At 39.0% G+C, this 25,706-nt stretch overlaps 1 protein-coding gene across 2 annotated transcripts in view; it reads right to left on the bottom strand.

Annotated features, from left to right (window-relative positions):
- The window catches only part of PRKG1 (protein kinase cGMP-dependent 1), a 1,486,994-nt gene that overhangs the window by 1,365,704 nt on the left and 95,584 nt on the right, over positions 1 to 25,706 (bottom strand). The window contains exon 1 of one of the 2 annotated variants that reach the window (XM_066243385.1): positions 17,701 to 18,377. The exons of the other annotated variant lie outside the window; for it this stretch is intronic. Coding sequence (XP_066099482.1) covers positions 17,701 to 18,011 — 311 coding nt within the window. The 5' untranslated portion in view covers positions 18,012 to 18,377. Of the gene's footprint in view, positions 1 to 17,700; positions 18,378 to 25,706 lie in introns of those variants that run through there. 2 annotated transcript variants of the gene reach the window in all.

The following is a 25,706-nucleotide window of genomic DNA, read 5'->3' as shown; positions in this document are numbered from 1 at the left end:
TTATGAAACTGCTCTAAATCCTTTCGATATGAATGCATATATTTGTATCTATAAATCTTTTAATTTCCCAGTTGCTTTGTATGTATATATTTATCAAAACTGGTTCCCATATACAAGCATCATCATCTTTAATATTACTTATTTGAGTAAGAAAATTCAAATTTGTGCAATGGAATTTGTTTTCCAACCACTTATATAACTAAAACTTGAATCTGCAGCTTACTACAAACACCTGAAATAGTTTATCATCTCTGAAATCTGTTTTATCAATCCCCAGTGAATCCCCAAAGCAAAATTACTCTTCATTCTCTCAAACTGAAACTTTGTTCCTGGTACTTGTACAATAAGGAAGAAAGCTAACAGTGCCACCTCATTTCACTGCTGAATAAGCAACAGATCTGGCAAGTTTCTCAATTAGCTTGTAACCCAGAAGGCTTTGCACCAGACAGCACTGACTGACATCAGAGCAAAGGCTTCTAGGGAGTATAGCCAGCCAGGTAGCAATCCAGGGTCTTGACCGAGAAAAACTGGAGTCAGCCGAAGTCACCTAAATCAGTTCTGTCCCACTGGGGGCAGGCCACCTGCATTAGAAATCATCTAGTCCTGTTCATCTGTTTTCAGCCCCACGGGTACAAGAATTCTTCCTTTTAAAAAGGTTCTACCACTAAGAGAGTTTTTATTGAAACCCTCTGCCTTTTTCATGAAATCACCATCTTAGACACATCAAGGTAAGTGAAATTTCTCCCTTCCTCTCAAATCTTTAAAGTTCTTCTGTCTTATACTCTTCTTATATATACTTGTCCATTCCTTTATTTCACAAATCAAATATCCTCTGTCTTTGTCTTTCTCGTTACACAAATAGCTCCTTGATCCATTTGACATTCACCTCGGGGACTGGTGCTTATCTTTAACACACTGGTGCTCTCCTTTCACTGCTCCTTGGCAGGATATACATGGGAAGCTAAAATGGCAAGTGAGAGGGCAACTTCAAGGATATACCTTAGTGCTGGGGGGGGGAAAAGGAAGGGGTTGGCAAGATGTAGATTGGTACTGTATAAGCCATACAGTCTGCTTATTACAGCACATCTTAGTAGAGCAGCCAAATGCATAGACTTCGAACTCTGGCAGATTGTGTGCTTTGGGGCAAATTACTCAATTCCTCCGAGTTTGCTTTATTTTTGTTTGTCACTACAATGAAGCAAACATTCTCTACCTTTAAGAACTATTAAGAAGATTAGAAAAACATTAATCCTCCAGTAGAATGCCTTAACACAATAAGAATTTCTTAAATGGTAACCTGCTACTATTAGTGTTCTTACTGTTAATCATGTCATTACCACACTAATACACTGGATCTAGGTGCAAAATTTAATTCCTCGGTTTCTGTATTACACCAAAAAAAAACAAAAAAGTCACTCGGTTGAACTCTACTGACACTAATGAAATTTAATGTTTAATCTAACCAAAAATATTTTGTGTCTAAATAAAGTCTAAACCTCTATTTTTACATTGACTAAATTATAAATTGATGTAATATAGTCATTCAAGTGAAATATCAGATACCTGTTTATATGAAATGTACAGAAAGGGTAAATTCATAAAGACAGAAAGCAGATTACTGATTTCCTAGGGCTATGAGTGGAGCTTGGTTTGACTGCAAATGGACCCAAGTAACTTAGGAGATAATAGAACTATTCTAAAACTGGACTATGGTGATGACTATGAATTTTTTAAAAATCATGTATCCTGAGTAAATTTTATGATATTTAAAATTATGCCTCAATAAAGCTATTAAAAATAATCTATCATTTTACATTACACAACACATTTCAGAATAAACTAGTATTTTTATTTTTATTTTAAAGCTTTCCATCATCAACTCATTACCCTAACTGTCAAGAATTTGTCCAAGAATATTAATGTATTCCTCCAGGCTAACATGGCTATTATCACTGCTTTCAAACACAATCATATTGTTTTTGAAAAGACATCTTGAGATGCAGTTTCAAAGTCATTAAGAGAAAGCATTTATAGGCTAAGATTATATTCTGCATCTGATGTCTTCTTAGCCTGGAAAGCAAGTGTTCAAGTCAAGAATAAATGGTTTTCAAATATAAATCCATTATCAGTGCATAACTTTTATGCAGACATTACAGAAAACAGAAAAGGCACTTTGCTATAAATACTTATGATAGATTAAAATCAAATCATTAAAGCAGTGAGTCTTTAAGAATGCACAGTACTCTAGAGCAGCAGTACTATATTCTACATGTTCAATGGCTCTATATGTTAAAATAAAAGTTAAGAACAATATTACTACCATTTCATATAAATACATCAGCAAAGAATGACCAACAACTATTCTTCCTTTCTTGAGGGCACGGCTAGCTTTTCCTGCAGGTACTACTATACCTATTTCATTTTTATTTCTTAATATAATTTAAATACATAAATCTCATTTCAAACTTGGCCAATCCATTCTTAACCTTTCTGTAGGCCCAAAAGTCGTCACTGATAAATAAACTACATTATTATGGAGCTTCAAACTTGTTTGTATTTGCCCTTACTTACCCACAGTTAGCCCACCAAGAAGTCATGTAGGAATCTTGCTGTCAATCAATCTTTCTCTGAATCAGACCCAGCAAAGCCAAGTTGGCTTGCATTGGCCTCCACTATAGGACCTTGTCATTAATGAAACTCTTTTCACCTCAGTTTGATTGAGAGATAGTTATAGCCCCTTAATAATGGAATTTGGTGTAATAGAAATTAAAATGACAACATAATGCAAATGCCAACAGCTTTTGTTTTATGTTTTTTATGGAGCCTATATTATATCTGGACCCTGTACTAAGAGACAACCATGATCTCAAATCATGGCATATGTTTTAATCCTCATTTTTAATGAGAAAAAAATGGAAGCTCAGACAGATTCAAGGTGACACACTTAGTAAGTGGTAAAGTAGGAATTGAATCAAAGTCCGCACCCTTATCCATTGTTTATGCTGTGTTCTGAGCCTTCCTGCTTGTATTTTCCATAAATGCACTGCTGAACCACAGGACTCAGTGGATTCTCAAGGCAATCTCATAAATGCATTGACACTGCATAAAGTGTGAAAAGGAGGTGAATTGAATCTGATGATATATTATGTTTACAGTTCTGTGATCTAAGAGCTGTTGAATTTGGATTGTATTACCTCACCTCTTTGATCCATAATGATCTCTTCTATGAAATAAAGATGATCCCTTCCCCTTTACTCACTCAGATATTGTGAGGCAAAAAATGAGATCATACATATATACATTTTTCTAGCTAGTGAATATATTGTCATCAAGCCCCATTTTGTTAGGTACAAGATACACAGTTGCACTAGTACAGAAACCTTCTAGGAAAATAACCTCAGACATTCACAGAAGCAAATGATAAGATAAAAATATTTCCTAGGATTGGGTATTCCCAGATTCCATCCTAATGAGCTAAAAGACAATATGCCAAACAAAAATTAGCCTTTAATTTTACTCTGTTTTATTGTGGTTAATTTTGAAGCAAGCACCAAATGAAATAGTATTTTATCATGAGTTTGATGGCTTCTACCATTTCAGAATATTAAGATCTATGTGGCCTTGGCCAGTTGGCTCAGCGGTAGAACATCAACCTGGTATATGGATATCCTTGGTTCAATTCCTGGTCAGGGTACACAGAAGAAACAACCATCTGCTTATTCATCCTTCTCCCTCCCCCTTTTCTATCTCTTTCTCTTTCCCCCTCCCACAGCCATGGCTAGATTGGTTCAAGTGAGTTGGCCCCAGGCACTGAGAATGGCTTTATGGAACCTCTGCCTCAGACACTAAAAATGCTTCCATTGCCAAGCAATTGCTCAAGATGGGCAGAGTATCCCCAGTAGGGGGCTTCTGGGTAGATCCTAGTTGGGGTGCATGTCTCTGTGTCTCCCTTTAAAAAAAAATCTATGTGAATTTTTGCATAATCAAAATTAGCAAGCTATTATCTTCATTTTGACAGGATTTTGTTAATGAGATTTTTTTACTTCATCTATAAAGAAAATTAAGATTTTGAAAATGTAGCTATTTCCATGTAACTATTTCTATTTATCCCATGCTTTTATTTCTCAGTAATCAACTCATTTACTCTTTCTTCCATTTTATAAGATATTGTATTGCAGAGATTGAGACAAGATATTTAAGTTAGAGAAGAAATATGATGCCTTAGAAAGATAATATAGAATTACAAATTATTCAAACTAAAGGGGACTTTTCGAGACTACATAATCCTAGATTTTCCATTGAAAAAAAAAAACTCAGATGTCTTCAGAAGTGAGGCAGTCGCCTGACCTGTGGTGGCGCAGTGGATAAAGCATCAATCTGGAAACGCTGAGGTTGCCGGTTCAAAACCCTGGGCTTGCCTGGTTAAGGCATATATGGGAGTTGATGCTTCCTGCTCCTCCCCCCTGTCTCTCTCTCTTCTCTCTCTCTCCTCTCTAAAAATGAATAAATAAAATTAAAAAAAAAAGAAGTGAGGCAGGTAAACAAAAAAAAGGGGGCATGAACTTGATAAGACAGTAGGAAGAGTCAGGGGCTCTAAGGAACCTGTGGAACACAGAGAGTCTCATAACAGTGGGCCAAGGCACTCGAGTTCAAAAGTTTTTAAAACACTCTTTTGCCAAGCCAACCATGACGCCAAGCTCTACTGAATGCAATAACAAAAATCACTCATTTAAAAATATTTTTAATTTAAAAGACGAAGTACCTAAGGGCAAAAACGATGAAAAGTCTTCATCTCCTCCTTCCTTTAACAAAGAATTTGTAAGAGCTGTGTGTCAGCCTCTCTTCTGGGCTCCCAGAATACAACATGGAGCAAAAAATATACTGGCTTTGTTTTCATAGAATTCATCTTTTGGGAAAGGTAGATATTAACCAGATAGTGACCAACTTATAGAAATACAAACCTTGATGGACATGAAGAAGTACCCAGCAATGTAAAGTCAGATACTGAAAATTGGAAATGTGACTCTAGCCCAGGTTTACTGGGCTCTCCATGTTGGAAGAGGCCCTGAAAAGGCAATGTCTTTTTTTAGCATATGTTCTAAAGCGATGAATTTCAAAATAGGAATCTGATTCAATAGCAATAAGACCAGGCTAATTAAAAAATTTACTCCAACCAAATAAAATATGCAAATATAGAATGGGAAAATTTTGCAAGTATGATATAGCAAAAACTGCTGTAGGCATAAGCATTTGTTGTTGATAACAATTTGAATATAGCAGAAATACAGTATTATTTTCAGAAGAACAATCATGACACTCAGGTGTGCTAATCTCTAAAAGCAAATGTACCCATGGCCATCATGGGTGAATGGGAATGTGGAATAGCTATATAAAAGGAATGAGATCTTAAAAGGGAATGGAAATTAGAACTTGTGCTAAAAATATGAGTTGGCCTGACCAGGCGGTGGCGCAGTGGATAGAGTGTCGGACTGGGATGCCGAGGACCCAGGTTCAAGACCCCAGGTTTGAGACCCCGAGGTTGCCAGCTTGAGCGTGGGTTCATCTGGTTTGAGCAAAAGCTCACCAGCTTGGACCCAAGGTCGCTGACTCCAGCAAGGAGTTACTCGGTCTGCTGAAGGCCCGTGGTAAAGGCACATATGAGAAAGCAATCAATGAACAACTAAGGTGTCACAATGTACAACGAAAAACTAATGATTGATGCTTCTCATCTCTCCGTTCCTGTCTGTCTGTCCCTGTCTATCCCTCTCTCTGATTCTCTCTCTGTCTCTATAAAATAAATAAATAAATAAATAAATAAATAAATAAATAAATAAATAAAAATATGAGTTGGTGGGACAATCAATTAAGACACATGGCACACAGAGAACAAGCACAGGCCCTGGGCTACACAGACCTCTGTTTGAGTATTTTCACATACAGCTTTATTTGGGGCAAGTTGTTTAACTTCTCTGTGCCTTATTCTCTCCATCTGAAAAAATGGGATAATAGTAGCTACCTTTTCAAATTATTGTGAGAATTAAATGATGGAGCATAAGCAGCATCCAAGATGACAAATAGTTTTAGTAATCATTACCATTATAATCATTGTCACTACCACTCAAGACAAGGCTAAAATGGAACAATTACTGCCTTCATTTATTAAGGATTGCTGTGAAGATGAGAAATTTTTTCTCGCTGCCCAGAAAGAAAGGAGATGAAAAAAATATAAGTGAGCCTCATCTGCGCAAGAGATGTTTTAATATAATGTTCTTCCCTTACATGATGAGAAAAAAAAATGTATTAAACTACTGTAAGAAGTTTTGAAATCTAGTAAAGCAAGTCAAGAAGGAATAGAGTGGGGGGTCAGGTGGGGTGGGAGGGTAGAGAGGCAGGTGCCTGCCACAGATGATTTAAAAACTCCCTAGCAATTGGCCCTGGCCGGTTGGCTCAGCGGTAGAGCGTCGGCCTGGCGTGCGGGGGACACAGGTTCGATTCCCGGCCAGGGCACATAGGAGAAGCGCCCATTTGCTTCTCTACCTGCCGCCCCTCCTTCCTCTCTGTCTCTCTCTTCTCCTCCCGCAGCAGAGGTTCCATTGGAGCAAAGATGGCCCGGGCGCTGGGGATGGCTCCTTGGCCTCTGCCCCAGGCACTAGAGTGGCTCTGGTCACAGCAGAGTGACGCCCCGGAGGGACAGAGCATCGTCCCCTGGTGGGCAGAGCATTGCCCCTGGTGGGCGTGCCGGGTGGATCCCAGTCAGGCGCATGCGGGAGTCTGTCTGACTGTCTCTCCCCGTTTCCAGCTTCAGAAAAATACAAAAAACAAACAAAAAAAAAACAAACAAAAAAACCAACTCCCTAGCAAGGGTTCACCTAGATATTATTCAATAACTTATAGGCTCATCTAGCAGAGAATGGCACTTTTGCCAAAACAATTAAATGCATACTTGAGTTATTTTCCATCGATCTCACTGACCATAGCCCTTAGGAATTCAGAAGATGGAACAGTGCTCTGTAATGACAAATGATTTACATGGCACAGGACTTCAGTGGTGGCACCAAACAGTAACACCAGCCCCAGAAGCCAAAGGGTTATTTGAGAAAGGTAGTCATCTCTGTGATGAGCAGTGCTTTGTTTTATATGTTAGGATGCAGTGTATGGGCATGTGTTCTACCTTATTTATCTCTCTACACATCTTGCAGTGGTATCTTCACCAAAATATTTCAGTAAAAGTTCTTTGGATCTCTTCATTTCTGAGCATATAGAAGGGTACTTCTGCATTAGTTTAAGTGATCATGAGCATATTATACATGGGATGTAACTTTTAATGGAAATAATAGGATATTCTTCCAATACTGGAAGCATTTTGTGATTTAATTTCTTATAATTATTCATAAAAGTAAAAAATATTCAAACAGACATATATAATTCTTCTAAGTGACTAAATTCTTCATTTCTGGCAGTTTTATCTTTAATTATTATTTCAAAGGCCATAGACTATACTCTTTTAGTAGTTTCCTATAAAAACAACAACAAAAGAAACACTTTTATTTCAGGCTAGGCATCGCCTACCAAAACTCAAAAGGAGGGAGAATGCATATGTTTATGTCTTAAGCAGGGCAAAGAAAAGGCAAAGGCTAGGTGAATTCATGAAGTATGCAAAGAGGTGGCAAAAGGGCAATAAAAAGTGCTCTATTCACAGCGGTTTATTTTATTTATTTGCTATTTCTGTACATCAAGACTGCCTCAAAATAATACCCATTTCGTTTTATGCCACCCAGTGCTACATGAACAAGGAATCAGTGCTTGTTTCCTTTTTTTCAACAAAAGAATGTAGGTCTCCATACTAAATAATAATAGAATATCTGGAAGGCAGAGAAAGACAGATTATAAATTTTCATGTAATATTTTCATTTTATGAGGAACAACAAAAAGTCTGAAATGAGATTTTTGAAGAAGAATAACTATTTCCTGATCAAGGCTACCACTGCAAACTAAAAGTCATAGCATAATTCCCTTTACAATGTTCTCAAGTTTCAGGTCTATAAAAGAAATATTATTTACGCAAATGAATGATGGAGTTCAGCACTACACTTTTGTAAAGGTAAGTATTAAATGAATGGCCATAAACTTTAAGTAATTCTTCCGCTTTACGCTCTACCATACATTACGGGGGGAGGGATAAAAAGGTTTTCCTCTAACAATTCAGAAATGGAAAGTCTATTAAATGAAATTCATTTACTCAAAATAAAGAGGTATCTCTCTCTCTCTCCCTCTCTCTCTCTCTTGATAAAAAAAGAAAGAGGTGTTCAGTGAATGGATTTTCCAGCCAAAATTGCTCTTATGTATCTGTCTGCAGACTTACTTTCCTGAGTCTTGGTATCCTCTGACAGTTCCTCAATAAGACAATAACAATGAAGACCTTGATTCAAATAATGTTCCATTCCTGACAGTACACACAGTTGACACTCTAGAGTCTATTCCAATGCATTTTTTTCTCTCTTCCCACTTGACATAATGAGTTGCCATCATAGGCTTAGCAAAATGGTGCCTGTCACTTTCAGATGTTTAACAGTCCTCTCTAAAGGATATAGTGACACCCTGTCAAACCATTTTTCTGCCTTACCATAATATAAAATGTGTTACTCAGTCACCACTGATTTAGGCAAAGTGTGTCTTATGAAGACAAAAGTGTGGAAGTATACGCTAGCTTGTACCACGTGTTTGCCAGTTGCCTGCAGACACAGTAGAGTAGACAATGGCCAATCCACACTCCAATCTGTCAGCAACATTAATTCCAGAGGGGCAAAATCCTATTTCTCTTTCTTGTCATGACAATCTTTCCTTCTTTCTTCTCACTCCAGATTTAGAAATATTGTGAAAACCATAATTTATTGATGGGTTGGACCAGTAAGATGATATACAGTCTATACAGAAAGCAGAGGTTATTCCTTTACATAATCATCTTATTCCTTGGACTAGATCTTGTGAAAGCTTGACAGTACCATATTATAATTGTTTCAGAAAATAGCACAAGTGTTTTGCTTAACTGAGGTGTATTTGTCATTATTGACATTTAACACAATTAACCAAATTAAACTGACTGGCTGATACTATAATTATTTCATGTTCAAAGAAACGCAGTGCCACTCCTAAAGAGCAGGTATGGTCTAGAAGTGAGGAAACTGAATATTAGAAGGTCAATAGCATTAGGAGACCTGCTTTTGACACATATTAATAATTTAAGCTCTTTACTTCTGCTTTTGCTGGGCTTAAGTTACTCCACCTCTACATAGAAGTCAATAAAACTGCATCTGTCTTAAAGCAATGCTGGTGAAGTTTAATTAGCATTTAATGATCTTTAGACAGGCAAAGGTAATTAAATTTTTTTAAAAAACTTTGATGCAGCTGAAAGTAGTATATGTTGACACTAAATTGTTGCCAATTATTTTCTAAACTAAACTCATCCTTAATATCTTGGATTATAAGACCTCTAAGAAATAATGTATTAACACCAACCCTTGCCTATCATTCTAACAGCTAAGCCATGTAAGCAAACACATGCTTTTGCTCATGTTTCTTTATTATTACTAATCCTTCTTATCCTTCCTGTTTAGGTCCAATAACCAAATGCACCACATGAAGCTGAATTCATAATGGAAGTGTTTATTTTCCTTATGATTAACTTCCCTGTGTAATTAATCTCCCCAATCCTCTGGGCGGCTTTATTACATCTACTCTGTTCTAACATGCTATCAGCTGAATATATTTTTCAGATTTTAGAAGGAGGGTGAAAAAGACAAGAGAACTTCTCACTGACTCCCATTCTTGGAGAAGTAATTGTACCAAAAAAAGTATTTGCAATGATATTAGCCATTTTCATCACTTACATAAAGTGTTGTTTTGGCTCATCCTCACCTGAAACGATAATGAATCAATTACAAATGTAAATAGGCTCCTATCAGAGATAATTAGGAACATGTTGAGGAGTTTTAACACTACAAGGGGAAAAAGGGCAAGAAAGAGAGACAAAGCTGGCACTGGGGCGGCAGCGAGGTTGTGACCACAGAGGTCTGAAGTCCCACCACCCCGGGAGCACTTCCTGCAGCCACAGGGGACTGGCGTTGTCTCAGGTCTCTCGTCTGCCAGCAGGGCCCGGGACCCTTCACTAAAAACTGGAAAAGAGGCTGAGAGCTTGATGTACTTGTCCTGCTTTCTCTGAAGCCTCCTTGGAAAGTACTTCTCAGCCTGATCTCAGGCTGTTTGCCTTAAAAGGATAAAATATCTGTAGGGGAAAAAAAAAAAAAAAAAAAAGAACCGTAGCTGGCTGCAGAGACATCACATACCAGAAGGAGAGGCACTACAAGCCCAGTACGGCTCTTCCATGGTAGAGTCATCATCGTCTCACCTCCACATATTTAAACTTCCATAGAAGTATCTGGGGCCCGAGGAAACAGTCTTATTGGCTAACAAGTCAGCTGCCCCAGGGAGCGTGGCAAAAAAAAAACTTGGGATGATGGCTGATCCTAATGTGTTATATTTGAACAATGGCCAGGGCTCATGGCTGGCAGAAAAGAGAAAGTATACTTACCTACTGAATGGAGCTGCTGACATTTTTGTGCTCTAGGTCCATACAGGTAACCCCAAAGATCAAGGCAAAACAGGTAGGTGCAGATGGTATGGGGAGATGGGAGCTGTAGCTCCCCTGTAAGCAGGAGATTTGGGTTGGTCAAAGAAGGCAAAGGAAAGTGCTTTCCCAAAGAATGGGAATTCAAATAGCCTGTAACAATCAAAGTTGAATACCCTAATAAAAAGGTTCTCAATCCTGGTTGCATATTAGAATCACCTCGGGAGTTAAAACAATATACCTACCACTCAGGACCACGCCGGAGCGATGAAGTAGAATTTCTGGAAGTGGCACTCCAGGAAAAATATGTCTTAACATTTCCTAGAGGGACATACCTAGATTCTAATATACAGTTAAGGTTAAGAACCAATGGGTTAGGTAAGGTAACGATCGCTCATTTGGGAAAAGAAAACAATAAGGCATTTACTAAATAGTGTACACCTATAATTTGAGGGGAAAATCTGCTTTTGCAAGCCCCTAATGCTAAAAATTTTTAGCCAATAGAAACATTCTACTCTTTAAGTGGAAAGTTAATCCTCATCCTTAGTTTAATAACACACACACACACACACACACACACACACACCCCTTGTTGTCATCAGAGTGGTTTCCCAAATTTTGCTTCACACTGAAGTTATTTGAGGAATCTTTTAATATACTAATGGTTAGCTTTTGCCCCAGACATTCTAATTTGATTGGTTTGGGGTCTAACCTAGGCATTAGAATTTTTAAAAGCTCCCCAGATGATTCTAATGTGCAGCAAAGTTTGAAAACCACTGTACTATCTTATTTTTTCCACTTCTCCCTAAATACTTCACTTTTCATTTATTTACTGGTGAACGGATACACTCCCCTGAGAACAGCCTATATGTGATGCAGTAGGTTTTTGTGCAATTGCCTAATCCTCACACCCCTTTGGGAAGCAGGAGAACCTAATGGCTAAAAAACAGCTCTGGAGTTCAAATTCAGATGCAGCCTCTTATGAAGTGTGTAAATTAGAGCAGCTTACTTAGCTTCTCTGAGCTTCATTGTCCTGTACCTCAGTGATGTAAAATGGGGGTACTCTGGAGTCTTCCACACCAGGTCGCTTGATTAAAATGACAAGCACAGGGACCAGTACCTGGTACAGAGTAAGTGCTCAATAAATGTGATCCATTATGATGATGAAGGGCAGTGCCATTCCGACCCATCCTTTTAGAAAGAGTGATGCGCTGACTTGCTCTCCTCCTTCCTTTTCCTGTCCTGTGGACCGCCCCCAAACCACCAAGCCCTCCCGGGTATCAGACTACAGGATGTTTAAAAGGAACAATAAAAGGCATTCAAAACAGGCATTGGCCTAAAGGAAAATATCTTAATGATTTTCTGCCAAAATCCCAGTATAGCTCCCACAACCAAAAGGAGGCAAGCCTTCAATATAATCTAATTTGGGTGTGTTCTCTCCATGGCTATCTTCATCCACAAAGTACTATCTAACTTGCAAAGTTTGGTCCAGGCTTATTGCCTATTTATTCACCCACAGAGCCCATTACTCCTTTCCAACTTCTTTGCAAATTTGGCATAGCTTTACCAATACTCATCTTGTTTGCCCTTTCCTGTCTCTACCCCACCCCATGCACACATCTCTTCTTCCCACTCTAGTCTCCTGCTTCTTCCATATAAATGACCACGATTATAAAGGCTATTCAGAAACAAGACTCTTTTGGAAGGATACTATTAGTCCCACCTTTTGTGAAACATCTGTTTTGTGTAGCTACAGTTTTTGTGCTATTGTTTCTATTTACATGACAGTTTTGGAGAAAGCACATTCCTCTGCTCTTACAAGCAACATTATACTTAGAGTTCAACCAGGCTGTACACACTTCTCAGAAAACAAATTTTAAGGAGATGCTGAGGAATGCAGTCATGGAAGATGGTGAGAGGAGAGAGTGGTGTCAGAAGGCTGGGTGCAAGGAATTAGATACGGGCTGTCAGGGAAGGAAGGGGTGGCCAACAGCACCAGCTCAACAGTTCAGGTTCAGATTTAAAATGCCGCAGATATGATTGCATAATAAGCTGTTGAGCATACTGGTAAATGCTGCCTGCAGCACGTGCTTATTTCTATTGTCTTGTGTTCTTCAAGTGTGGAAGGTTCAAGTCAGAGGGTCTGAATTCCGACAGCCAGCCTGGTTCACTGGGATGGGCAGCAGTACCTACGGTAGAGATGACAGAAAGAACAGCAGCCCAGTGTTCAAACCAGTTGCTAGGATACAATGGAGACCCTCTATTGCTAGGCAAACAGGAAAAAAAAAATGTTTCCATATGCCTTATAACCTGCAAACAGCAACAATAGAAACATCACTGCCTTCTTTCCCCCTTTCCTATTAGGAATACAAGCCCAACTTTCTAGTGAAATAATGAGTAGCAGAAGCTTGGAAACGCGGCCCAGTAGAGCAAGGAAGCTGGTCGTGTATATTCTCAGGCAGCCTCTAGAGTTACCCCCAGTGAACTGGGGAGCACTTTGAGGGAGCACATAACTTTAAAGTGTTTCAAAACACCCTAGTAGGGTTGTAGCAACCTGTTCTCATACATTTTTTATAAAAAAGCTTCCACAACTTCAAATTTACTACATAGGCTGTAACATCAAATCAACAAACTTAAATAGAAAAGTCTATAGGAATAACGGTAAGTTGGAATTTAACTCTTCCACAAAAACAGGAAAGATGAATTTCACAAATCAACTTCAGGTTCAGTTCCCACGTCCCATTTGTCTAGGTATGTGAGGAATCTGCAGTACTAGTCTGGGGCATAAAACTAAATTATTTTCAATGGGAAAAGTTTGAAGTGAGTGGAAGAGAAACTTGTTTTCTATTAAGAGTGGAACTGGGTTTCCTTAAGAGTTTTAATCATCTGCTGATTGGGTAAGATAAAAAGCCTTACCAGCTGAAATACAGAGTTATGGCTATCATCAGACTGCGCTGCTGGGAAGTGGGTGATTGGACTGACATTCAGGGGTTCAGAGCTTTACTAATAGGTAACAATTAGTCTTCCAGTAACACACACACACACACACACACACACACACACGTCTTGATTAATCTAAAGACAAGCAGAACTGCACTCTTACCTACTTCATAAAATAGAAACTAAGATTCTCATTTTCTCTAGCCTAACTTGCTTTACCTCAATTTACTTCAGTTCCCACTAAGGTGTTCTGGTAGAGCCGCTAGTTGTCCTTACATCCAAGAAGTATCCTCTGTTTTCTTTTGCCATCTAGCCTTTTGCTGATGGCCCTCCCCATTCCCACCCCACCTCTCTAATCCCATCACCACTAAATCATGCCATCCTCCAAATACTTCAAATATCTCATTTCCACAAAAGTTTCTGATACCATGAAATTAAATGGGCTTAATTATATTTTCTGTCTTTCCTCTGTGACTTTCCTTATTCTGCTTCTAAGAATATTTACTTGTGCAGTATTGTGAAACATTAGCTACCTCCTTGATGGTAGGATCTATGTACCTCTCACCTCTCCTGCCTGATAAAAGCTTGCAGACATCCCACAAAAGTACTGAACTGAGCTGTAGGGCACATTTGAAATGTAATCACTTCCTTTGAAGAAATCTGTTTTAATATTATACCATTTATGATTATACTAAAATGCTAGAATTCTCTCAACTGCCTACAAAATTTAACATACAGCCTGTAGGAAGATTCTATTTCTCTTGAGATGAACTAGTGTCAAGGTTTAAAAGCTCATATAAGATCCTATTAAAATTAATGGCTCCCTAAAAATAAGAATATATTTCTTTTTATCCACAGCTCTAACAAAGTACTTCACAATCAAAAAGGGAAATATAACAAAACATCATCATTCTCTGAAATGCATCTATCTCTGGGGTGAAAAGTAACAGCTCAACAAGAATACAGAGACACTAATAACTTTTGATGGAAACTGAAGTGTATATAGCCCAACTCAAATGCCATGGAACCCTACGACAGCAAAATGGAAAGGATTTGAGAATATTTCCCACAGATAAAGGGTTTAGACCATAATAGCAATTCTAAATGTTCTAAGTTATTATAGAGTTAATTATTAGGAGTGAAATATTGTGAAATAAAATTACTTTAAAAATCCATAAGACTATATATAACCCACAGGCTATCATATCACATAAAACAGATCTTTTTCTCTATTTAAAGGTATATTTGCTCAATTTATTTAAATATATATAGACTAATAGTTTCACTTCCTCAAATAGTTATTTGGTAGCAGTGGGATACAGATTCCAATTTGCTACATCAGTTCTTTGCTTCATGTTCATAACAGAAAAGGGGCTTAAGGGTTGTTTCTATATAGGTGTGAAAGAGTCAAATAAAAACACCTTCCCAACCCACAGGTGCAGCAGGAGGGCCCTGACTATTTGCTGGAATCCTACAAAGCCTTCCCTCCAATTGCTGCTTTAATGGAGAAATTTTCAAACCAAAAATTTTGATAATCTAACCAAATAGTTCATTTTTATCTTACATTATTTTTAAATGATCAAAAATAACTAAAAACTTCAAAATTGTCCTCATAAGGCAATCTCAGTTAACTGAAAACAAATTTTCATACATCAAATAATTAAGCAGAACAGCTACCTACATCTAATGAGAAGAGAAGAGAAAACTAATATGGACATGAATTTAAAGTTATTTCATGCTATTTAGATGGTTTCATTTTAACCTGAACTCACAATAATCTGTAAGTTTAAGAACGATGACCAGATTTAAGTTTCACTAAAGATGAAATATAAAGACAAACACTTGTGGACAAAAAAGTCTGTACAAATCAAAATATTTATAGAGAAATAAATTGATTCAAACATAGCTTCTTCAGTTTGGCAAGTTTTCCTAATTTTTTGTGGCCCTGTCTTGCACAATCATTCAAATGACATAACAATAATCATTGTATATACAATATACTTCTTTTTCTCTTGAGAGGTACACTCTACCACTTAAGCTGATTTTATTCTAGTTTTCTCATGTAAGTGTGAAAAAAGAACAGATGTTTTTCCAAAATTATTTAAGCTTGGAAGACATGCTATCATTTTCTTAAATATAATCCTTTAGAATCACCGAAACCATCATGGTGATATCTTAGTAGCTGACTTCTTAAAAGCACAAGTTATTAAATAAATATCAGAACACACAACATTGTTCGAAAGATAAAATGTTTATTATAACAGAATTATTTGCCACATTCATTTCATTTTCCACCATGGGCTTTAAAAAAAAAAATCTAGTAGTTCTTCATGTCAAGCACTAAAATACTTCAACAACTTCAGCTCACTCCCTGCCTAAATTCCTTTATGTCTTGTCAAATACAGTGTTTAACTTGGAGTTATCAGCTAGCTTGATCAAGCTTCATTATAAAACCTATTAAAATGGTCTTTTTATAAAACTATAGTTTGCTCTGTGTTACTCCAAAGTCCTGCAAATACTAAAATAAGATCCTATGGAATGCTTAAAGATGCAAAAAGCTGTTTGTGAGTTATTTTTTCATTATGCAAAACTTGGCCCAGGAGAGATGGCCAGGTACCTGGTTAGCTAAAACACACAAGCGTGTCAGGACTGCAAATTAATTTCCCAGAGAAAGTTGAAGTAGACACAGACTATTCAGGTTTCTAAGGCAGATCTGAGTCTACTGAACTATGAGGACAACTTGGTGAAGCCAGAATCTCGGAAATGTTTTATCCTTACTGTCTCTTCCTCTCTCCCTCTCAGAATAAAAAGTGCTTATGAAGCTAAAACTGCATGAGGAACAGCACATACATGCTCTATGGGAACCAACAAGTATAAGTACAACTTTAAGTTTTCAAAAGTATAATTAGTACATACTCTCGAGCTCCCCCAAATACAGTAAATATAAGTGGAAATAGGTATTTACTCTTTCTCCATATATCAATCCCTGGTGTTTCTGTAAAGTATAGGGTTCCAATGGGCCTTATATTGTTATGTAACACGTCACCCAGCCAGTGTGATGTAGTCAGGAACAGAATATCCAAATCCTTCATTTTATCAATTATGTCATTACCTAGTAATTAAAAATACCATTCATTTGGGTGCTCATTCTATAGTAATCTCAAGTTCTCGTCACTTTACTCTCCATAATAACTCTGAGTTGAGTGGTGTACGACAAGTTTCATTCAGTTTTCCCACCCAAGTTGTGAGGCCCACTGACATCAGAACTACATAGTTCCCTTAAATGCTAGAACAATAGCAGAGTGGTTGCATCAGAAGCCAGGAGTAAGGCAAACAATGCGTCTACATTGTCAGTAAAGGTAGTGTACTTCTCTATATTTGACCCTGGAAACATGCAATTCTCTCCAGAGAAAGAGGTGCCCCATTTGTAACATTATTCAAATTCCTGGAGGAAAATTAGCAATATTCTCCCTCAGATGTTATGAAAAGATTTTAAAGAAATCAACAGACTAGGCTTCCATTTGTGGATTGCAAATGTCATCCAATTCAGGAAATAATAAAAAAAAAAATCTTCCCTTTTCTATGCGCATTTGCTTATTTGTGACACTTTGATAATGACGGAACATCAGGTTTGAAGGATATCAGCATGAACTGCCGGCCTCTACAGAAACCTGGGAGAGCCACGAAAGCATAGAAAGTAAGGGTGATACCAGACGCATTTCATTTCAAGTCTGATGAGCCTGCATTTAGGATTTTCCAGCTGGGCAGCTTTGCCGAAGCATTTGGGAGATGGGCTTTTAATTCGGCTTCTCACACTCACTCACACACAGTCGGACGCACAACTGGGGCGCATTCAAACTCTATGTACAGTAGGTGGCATATATGAATGTATACGTATATATTTAAAAAAAAAAATAGCTTGACATCCAACAAAGACACGAAGGCAACGTGAGGTGCAGTGAGTCTGACTCTAGAAACGTGCACAGCCCCGCAAGTAGTGCCCATTAAAATGAAACATTTCTGAGGATGAGACAGACATGGCAAGCGGGAGGGGCGGGGGCCGACAGACAATACAGAGACCCGCAGCTCCCCACCGACAGGGTGCCACATGGCCCCGGCGCATAACCCCGGCTTACTGTGGGCTCTTGGGGTAGAAAGGCAGGGTCACATGGCTGAGATCCTGGATGTCGAAGGCGGTGGGCTCGGCAGAGATCGCCTGCCGCTTGGTGCGCGGCTCGCCCTGCAAGGTGCTCGCGCTCTGCTTCTGAGCCTGCTGGGTGGCCGGCCGGATCACCGAGCGGTACTTGTCCAGCTCGTTCTGCAGCTTCTGGATCAGTTCATCCTTTTGATCCAACTCCAGCTCCAGCTCGTCGATGAGAGCATCCCGCTGCCTCAGCTCCTCGATCTTCTCCTGGAGCGCGTACTGTAAATCCCGCAGGGTCCCCATGCTCCTCCGGGCTGCCGCGGCTCCTTCCTGACGCTACTCCGCGTCTTGGGGCTTCCTCCCCTCTCCGATCAACTTTCCCCAAAGTCGCAGCTGCTTCCCGAGTGCAAAAGCTTCCTACTTGAGACCAAAGCCAGCTCTGGCTTCTGAGCATGCCCAGTCCGCCGGCTCCAGCCACCGAGAGTTTCAGTGCAGATTCCACTTCTCGGGGCTGACGGAGAGGCTGAGCGTGGGGATGAGCAAAACAGCAGGTTCGCCCAGGGATTAAACCTGATTCGCGGTGGGCGCCGCAAGGGCTATCGCAGAGCCGGCGGCGCAGCGCTGGGGCAGCAGGAGCAGGGGATGTGGACGCGGCTGCCAGGCAGCGGTTAGTCTGCCCCGGTCACTTGCGCTAAGCGCCAGAGGAAGCCAGCCGTGCGTGTGGGAAGCCTGATAACCCTCTCGGGTGCTCCAAGGGATGTGCAGGCGGAGCGAGGAGGGAACACCACTTTGGGGGTGGGGAGGTGAGCGGGAAAGGATAGCAAGGACTCCGCGCAAACAGGGAAGGTTTCAGCCAGCTCCAGAGCGGACCATTCTTTAGGACGACAGACTACAATCCTGGCAACGTTTGAGGGCAAGAGCGCGCTCTGCATCTTAAAAGCTTTGAGGTCTGGAGGTATTTTGACCAGCCTCACCAAGAAAGGCTCCCGAGCGAGCCCTGTGTGTGAACTCTCCCTTTCCCAAACCACCTTTCATACCGGGAGCGGGAGCACAGCACACAGGTGGCTAACGCTCCAAAAGAAACTTGCCTCTCAGGAGATAAGAGCCACTCTGTGCCTGGAAGGGATTCCCCCCCCCCTAACATCCAGGTGCCTTTGGGGAAGGGATGGGGGTGCTTCTGACCTTTCCCCCCTAAGCGTTGCCACTCTCTGCCTGCCCTTTCCACTCCTTGCAAACTCAGGTTAATTTTTTTACGGTAAACACCAAAGGGGTTTGGGTCCTGGAAGACCACTCAGCTTCTCCACTGTCTCTTTCACTTGAGCGAGTCTGCAGAATTGTTTACAGATGGGCCTTGCCACTTCTATTTGCTTAGTTTGTGGTGAGAGGTTTGGAGGTGATAGAAAAATCATTATTGAGCTCCAAAAAGTTTATCCTAAAATTGAACCATACCTTTAAAAAATACTACTTTCCTGACCACCAAGCTGTTAGGTCTGTACCCTTCCACATGAATAACAAGATACAAACTTTGAAAAAGAGGGACTATCATAAAGAAAATGGGAGCTATACCACCCCACCTCTACCCAGCGCCACACCTAGCCCTGCCCACTCAATATTTCCTAAAATGATGACAACTAAGTCGTATTCTTTCTGTTCAAGAGTAATTCTGTCATCATTGGAACATCATTGTTTAAAATATCCAAATATTTACTTAATACCTAAATTTCTAATATTTATCTAAATCTTCACCAACTCATCCAATTTTATAGCATCATTATTAGCAGCCCTATAATTACTATTCTTGGGCATTGAATGACATAAACTTAATGCCTTATTTGGCTATTCCTTAATAATAAAACAAAGTAGACAGATACTAGTTTAAAATTTAATTGCAACCCAGAACTATTCACTAGAATCTAAATTTAGTCTTAGAAAAAAAAACTTGCTTACTTTCACTTTTGAATATACCAATTTTCTATGTGAGCTAAAAAAAAGAAAGAGAAGGAAGGAAGGGAGGTAGGATGAAAATAGAGAGGGAGGGAGGGAGGGAGGGAGGGAGGGAGGAAGAAAGAAAAGAAAAGAAAATAAAAGAAAAGAAAAGAAAAGAAAAGAAAAGAAAAGAAAAAAAAAGAAGGGAAGGTCAAGCTAGCCAACAGCAAGTTAGCAAGCTTTTTGATTTAAAGTGATGTAAAGAGGTGTAAATGACAAGAATATATATAATCCTCAACATTCTTCCACACAAATTATAATCTATTCTCTTAGTACAGGTGACATAGTCACTTAATTTGCCTGCTTTCCAACACGGACCTGTAATATATAAAGCAAATAATTCCCAAAACATGATCATATATAATGCACAAAAATAGTAATAACTTACAAACACTGATAGCAGAAAAAATAGTTATGAATTATAATTGTCTTAAGTAAAACTAAACCACTCAGAAGTACTATAGCTTTGCATAACTGACACTATTCTAAGAGCTTCTGTGATATTTTCTTTCACCCAGGCAAAAGACCAAATTCTTATCTTTCTAAACTATGGGAATTCTTTAATTCCACGGGAGAGTGTTTAAATGACTTTTCCTACCAATTTATTATACAGGTCTATGAGGCCAAGAGTTTATGTCTAAAAATATATCAGAAGCAATGTATAAGAAATATCATTAGATAACTGCCAAAGGGGGTTATATTTTAAGATTCATTTGAGGCTTATATGGGGTTACTTGATGTCTCTGAGCAGCACAAAGTAGAGAATATTCTTCTTCATTTGAAGAAAGCCTGTATACATCTATAAATGAAAATAGAAATGAAAGCAATTTCCCCCAAATAAAAAATTGCATTTCAACCAAAAAATATTCAGGTATTCTTGAACAAAAGTTAGGTTAACACTAAGTTTTGTAAAATTTTTTCACTATTTAAACTCCCATCTCTACAGGCAACCACAGGATATATCCATGTGACATTTTCATTGTAAATGGGAGTCTTGTGATACAAACTACCTATATTCCATGATGAAGCCCGTATTGGAAGTCAGAAATCTGTTGCAATAACAAAGAAGGTAAACAGTCAAGAAGAAATGACTATTAGAATTGACTTACATTTTAAAAGATGTTCAAAGTATAAGAACATATTTAGTTATACTAACCTGTATTATGAAAAATATTTTAACTTTTTTCTTAAATACCTAATAATTGTATATGCAAAACCCAGAATTCTAAGCTATTCTCTTCTGTTCTTGCAGTTAAAATAAATATTTTAAGTAAGTTTCTCAATCATGTTCTTGACTAGTTGTTTAGCTCTTCCGGGACCTGATTTTCCATCTCAACCTTTTGAGTTATTCCCATATTTTCTTAAACATCTTTTGCATTGCACTTGGTAAACACTAGGAATAAATTTTATGTGAAAAAATCAAGGTCCTGCTGTTAAATTTCAACCAATTTTACTATGTATCTAATGGTAAACTTAACTGACTCTAAATTTTAAAATCAAAGATCAGGGACAAGTCCACTTTCTGCTCACTTAAAAGTGACTGCCACACACCTGGAATAAAGTGAACTAAAATGACAAGTACTGCGCTCTCCACTGCTCATGTGGGAGGCTGTCTTGTGTTGGATGCTAAAACAGAAAACAAGTTAACTTTGAAGGAATTGAGCTCATACCCTAGAATACCATAGTCAGCTCAGCCATCTCTCTTTGTCATAACTGTAATGGAAGCAGAGTTCTAGCAGTGAGGCCAGAACAACCTGTGGCAGATGGATGCCCAACCCTCATGGGTGAGAGTAAGTTTTGTCCTGCCTTCCTTAATAAAAACTCAGAATTGTTTAATAAAGTATTCAATAATGCAGCTTAATCACAATGCTCGCTATTAAAAAATAAAATCTGTAGAATTTATAATCCTTCACTAAAAATATAATTTGCCTCAAAAGAACTGTGATAATTTGGTCATCCAGTTGCCCCTTTCACTGAGTGACAAGTTTGAAATTTTATTCTGGTATTTCATTTACATATCTTGAACTGCAGGAAACAAAACAAACAAACAAACAAACATAGCTAAGCTTTTTGGGCAGTGGAAGCATGCCTCAGAAAACTGGTAGCAATAGTAAGGATCCTTACAATCTAGATATGAAAGTGACTATTACTGGCAGGCACACTGGCTTGCTCTGAATTGCTAATCCTAATCAGGATCACAATAGAAATAACAACTTTCTTCAATTTTTAATGCATGGCCGGCACTGTTCAGGCAACCCTACAAATTGGTCATTATTATTATTGTTTCCATTTATATTTCAGAAAGTGGTAGCACAAAAGCACCCACCTCATAAATGGAAAAGCCTAGATGCAAATCCAGACTAATTCAGAGCTCAATCCCTTAGCCCCACCCCTCACTGCCTTCTGCAGGAATTCCAGCTTTTGTTCCTGTCTTGGTTCTGGATCTAGAGAGATAAGAGTGTCCTTAACATTAACTACCATAACTGTGAGGCTGGGGAAGTAGAAAGAGAATACATTTGGAAAATCCTAAAAAAGCAGAAAAAAAAATTTTTTTAAATGTCTTTCCCTAACATTATCTTCACTCCAGTACCATTTCATTCTAGTTTAGGATGATCATCTGTACCCATTTGCTTGAGGTTGTCCTGGTTTTAATACTAAAATTGTTTGGGACTGTCCCGGTTTTAAAACGGAAGTCCTAGGTACCCCTTGGTCCTAGACAAACCAGGACAGCTGGTCATCCTAATTAATTCAGGATTGCTAAACCTTTCTATTTTATAAATATTTTCAAACTTTTCTCTCAATATTACTGATAGAAAGGAAAGCAAAGAAATATATATAACAATAACACCTATTATTTTAGGCACATTACAAATCCATTTATACATTTTTTTGTGTAAATATGTTTCATGGAAAGCAATCAGCCTATTCCAAAGCCTAATAATACACCACAGGAATTGTCTTTGGACTGTAAAAGGCAATGAATCAGACAATAGAATTTTAATTACACTTTGATGAATTAGACAAGAATTCAAGGCTCTTCTTTGGTTTACTGTTTTAGAAATCTAGAATTTAGACACATTGGCTTTTTATGGATTAAGTACAGTATGTTAAGCACCTGTTTGTTTAACTCTTACAGAATTATTCTTAAGATTATGTTTTGTCGATATTTAAATGGATATAAGTAAAAGTTCTAATGATTTAAAGCCTCTAAAAGTTTTTTAAAATCATACTACTGAGAATGATATGTTCTGCCAGGATATATACATATCATGTTTTTTATATCAAAAATAAAACATTAACCATTAATGATGAAAAACTCACTGCAGAGACTTAGAAAGCAAAAGTGCATTGTACTATAATTGCTAATGTGCTTAGAGTTTAATACCAAATTAATGTCATGCCTAATATTAGTTGAAATGAATTCTTATAGTCCACAGCTTCAAACAATGGTAAGTTATTGTTGGCATCAGCCTAAACTAGTGCTCAAAACATTCATGCACTAGCTAATAAAAAGAACATTTCTTTGTAATGTTAATAAGCTTCCTATTTCCAGAGACCAGAAAAACTAAAAGACTTCTAAGAAGAAAAATATTAGGTTTTCTTTTTTTTTTCATGAATGGAAAATTTTTAAATGCATAAAATTGATTTACTTTATTTTATTTTTTATTTTCTAGTGAAATGAGAGGCAAGGAGGCAGAGACAGACTCGCACATGTGCCCTGACCAGGATCCACTTGGCAAACCCCCTCCCAGGGGATGCTCTGTCCATCTGAGGCCACTGCTCCATTGCTTGGCAATGGAGCCATCTCAGCACCTGAAGTGAGGCCATGGAGCCATCCTCAGTGTCTGGGGCCAACTTTCTTGAACCATTTGAGCCATGGAGAGAGAAAAGGAGGAAGGGGAAGGGTGGAGAAGCAGATGGTCGCATCTCCTTTGTGCTGTGATGGGGAATTGAACCCAGGACTTCCACACTCCAGGCTGACACTCTACTGCTGAGCCAACTGGCCAGGGTCTAAACTAGAACTTTAAGTGTTTTTTTTCCCAAAAACTTTTACTACGTTTTAAGCCCACTGAATATATACATGAGAATGAACATTATCATATCTCTGAATCTGGTTAATAAGTTATAGTTTCTCACTTTCATTTCAGGGAATCTCATGGTATATTAACACACGTTTTTTTCTAAGTTAATGCATCAGTATTTTCCACAAAATATTCAAAAACATTTGCAAAAGTTTTAGTTTTGAAAATGGATTTGAAGACCCTGGCCGGTTGGCTCAGCGGTAGAGCGTCGGCCTGGCGTGCAGGGGACCCGGGTTCGATTCCCGGCCAGGGCACATAGGAGAAGCGCCTATTTGCTTCTCCACCCCCGCCCCCCCTCCTTCCTCTCCGTCTCTCTCTTCCCCTCCCGCAGCCAAGGCTTCATTGGAGCAAAGATGGCCCGGGCGCTGGGGTTGGCTCCTTGGCCTCTGCCCCAGGCGCTAGAGTGGCTCTGGTCGCGGCAGAGCGACGCCCCGGAGGGGCAGAGCATCGCCCCCTGGTGGGCAGAGCGTAGCCCCTGGTGGGCGTGCCGGGTGGATCCCGGTCGGGTGCATGCAGGAGTCTGTCTGACTGTCTCTCCCCGTTTCCAGCTTCAGAAAAATACAAAAAAAAACAAACAAAAAAAAAAAAAAGAAAAGAAAAGAAAATGGATTTGATATTATGTGACCTTTGAGAGAATAACTCTGGAGTCAATTATTTGTTGTTGCTTTTATATAATTAGCTTTTAAGAGATTACATAATTTACCAGTTTTTACCTACATGTTTTGCTATGAAAATTAAAAGTAAAAAATAAAACTACATTTTGCTAGTGAACTTACTAAAATTAGTAAGATGGGAAAGTACTGAGGATATAAGAAACAAAATAGAATATTGAGTAAATTGGATTTCTAACAGTAAGTAAAATCAATGATTTGGGCACAGGAAATAGGGCAAGACAATTGTATTGTGAGAATATCAGGGATTTGGAGGAGAGGGAAGTTGCAGGCAAAAAGGCTAAGTAGAGAAATACACAGAGATCTTCATGCTCATTTACTTAATGGACAAGCAAATATAACCTAAATTCTAATTGAGTTAACTTTTGATATTGTGATTGGTATAGAATAATCATGAGATGGAAATTCAGAAATCCATCACCAATGATAGACAAATGAAGCAGGGGGATGGTAAAATAAATGGATACTGTTCTAGGGCTAAGATATGATACATAATGTTTATGATGGCAATATCCTTGGAGCATCACTAGAGCCTCAGGCTTGGGCCCACAAGATGTATATATTTACTGCACATTTGAAACTAACTGTTAAATTATCAGTCAATGTTCCCAAATACACATTTTTTTTTGTATTTTTCTGAAGTGAGAAGTAGGATGGGAGAGGGACAAACTCCTGCATGCACCTGACCAGGATCCACTTGGCATGCCCACTAGGGGGCGATGCTCTGCCCATCTAGAGTGTTGTTTGGTTGCAACTGGAGCCATTGTAGCACCTGAGGCAGAGGCCATGGAGCCATCCTCTGTGCCTGAGCCAACTTTGCTCCAATGGAGCCTTGGCTGCGGGAGAAGAGAGAGATAGAGAAGAAAGGAGAGGAGAAAGGGTGGAGAAGCAGATGGGTGCTTCTCCTGCGTGCCCTGGCCAAGAATTGAACTCAGGACTTCCACACACCAGGCCAATGCTCTACCACTGAGCCAATCCACCAAGGCCCGAAATACATACACATTTTTTTTTGTATTTTTCTGAAGCTGGAAATGGGGAGAGACAGTCAGACAGACTCCCGCATGCACCCGACCGGGATCCACCCGGCACGCCCACCAGGGGGCGTCGCTCTGCCCCTCTGGGGCATCGCTCTGCTGCAACCAGAGCCACTCTAGCGCCTGGGGCAGAGGCCAAGGAGCCATCTCCAGCGCCCGGGCCATCTTTGCTCCAATGGAGCCTTGGCTGCAGGAGGGGAAGAGAGAGACAGAGAGGAAGGAGGG

Source organism: Saccopteryx bilineata, chromosome 9 (genome assembly GCF_036850765.1).
Source record: "Saccopteryx bilineata isolate mSacBil1 chromosome 9, mSacBil1_pri_phased_curated, whole genome shotgun sequence".
Classification (NCBI taxonomy): Eukaryota; Metazoa; Chordata; class Mammalia; order Chiroptera; family Emballonuridae; genus Saccopteryx; species Saccopteryx bilineata.
This window is presented reverse-complemented; position numbering and strand designations above follow the sequence as displayed.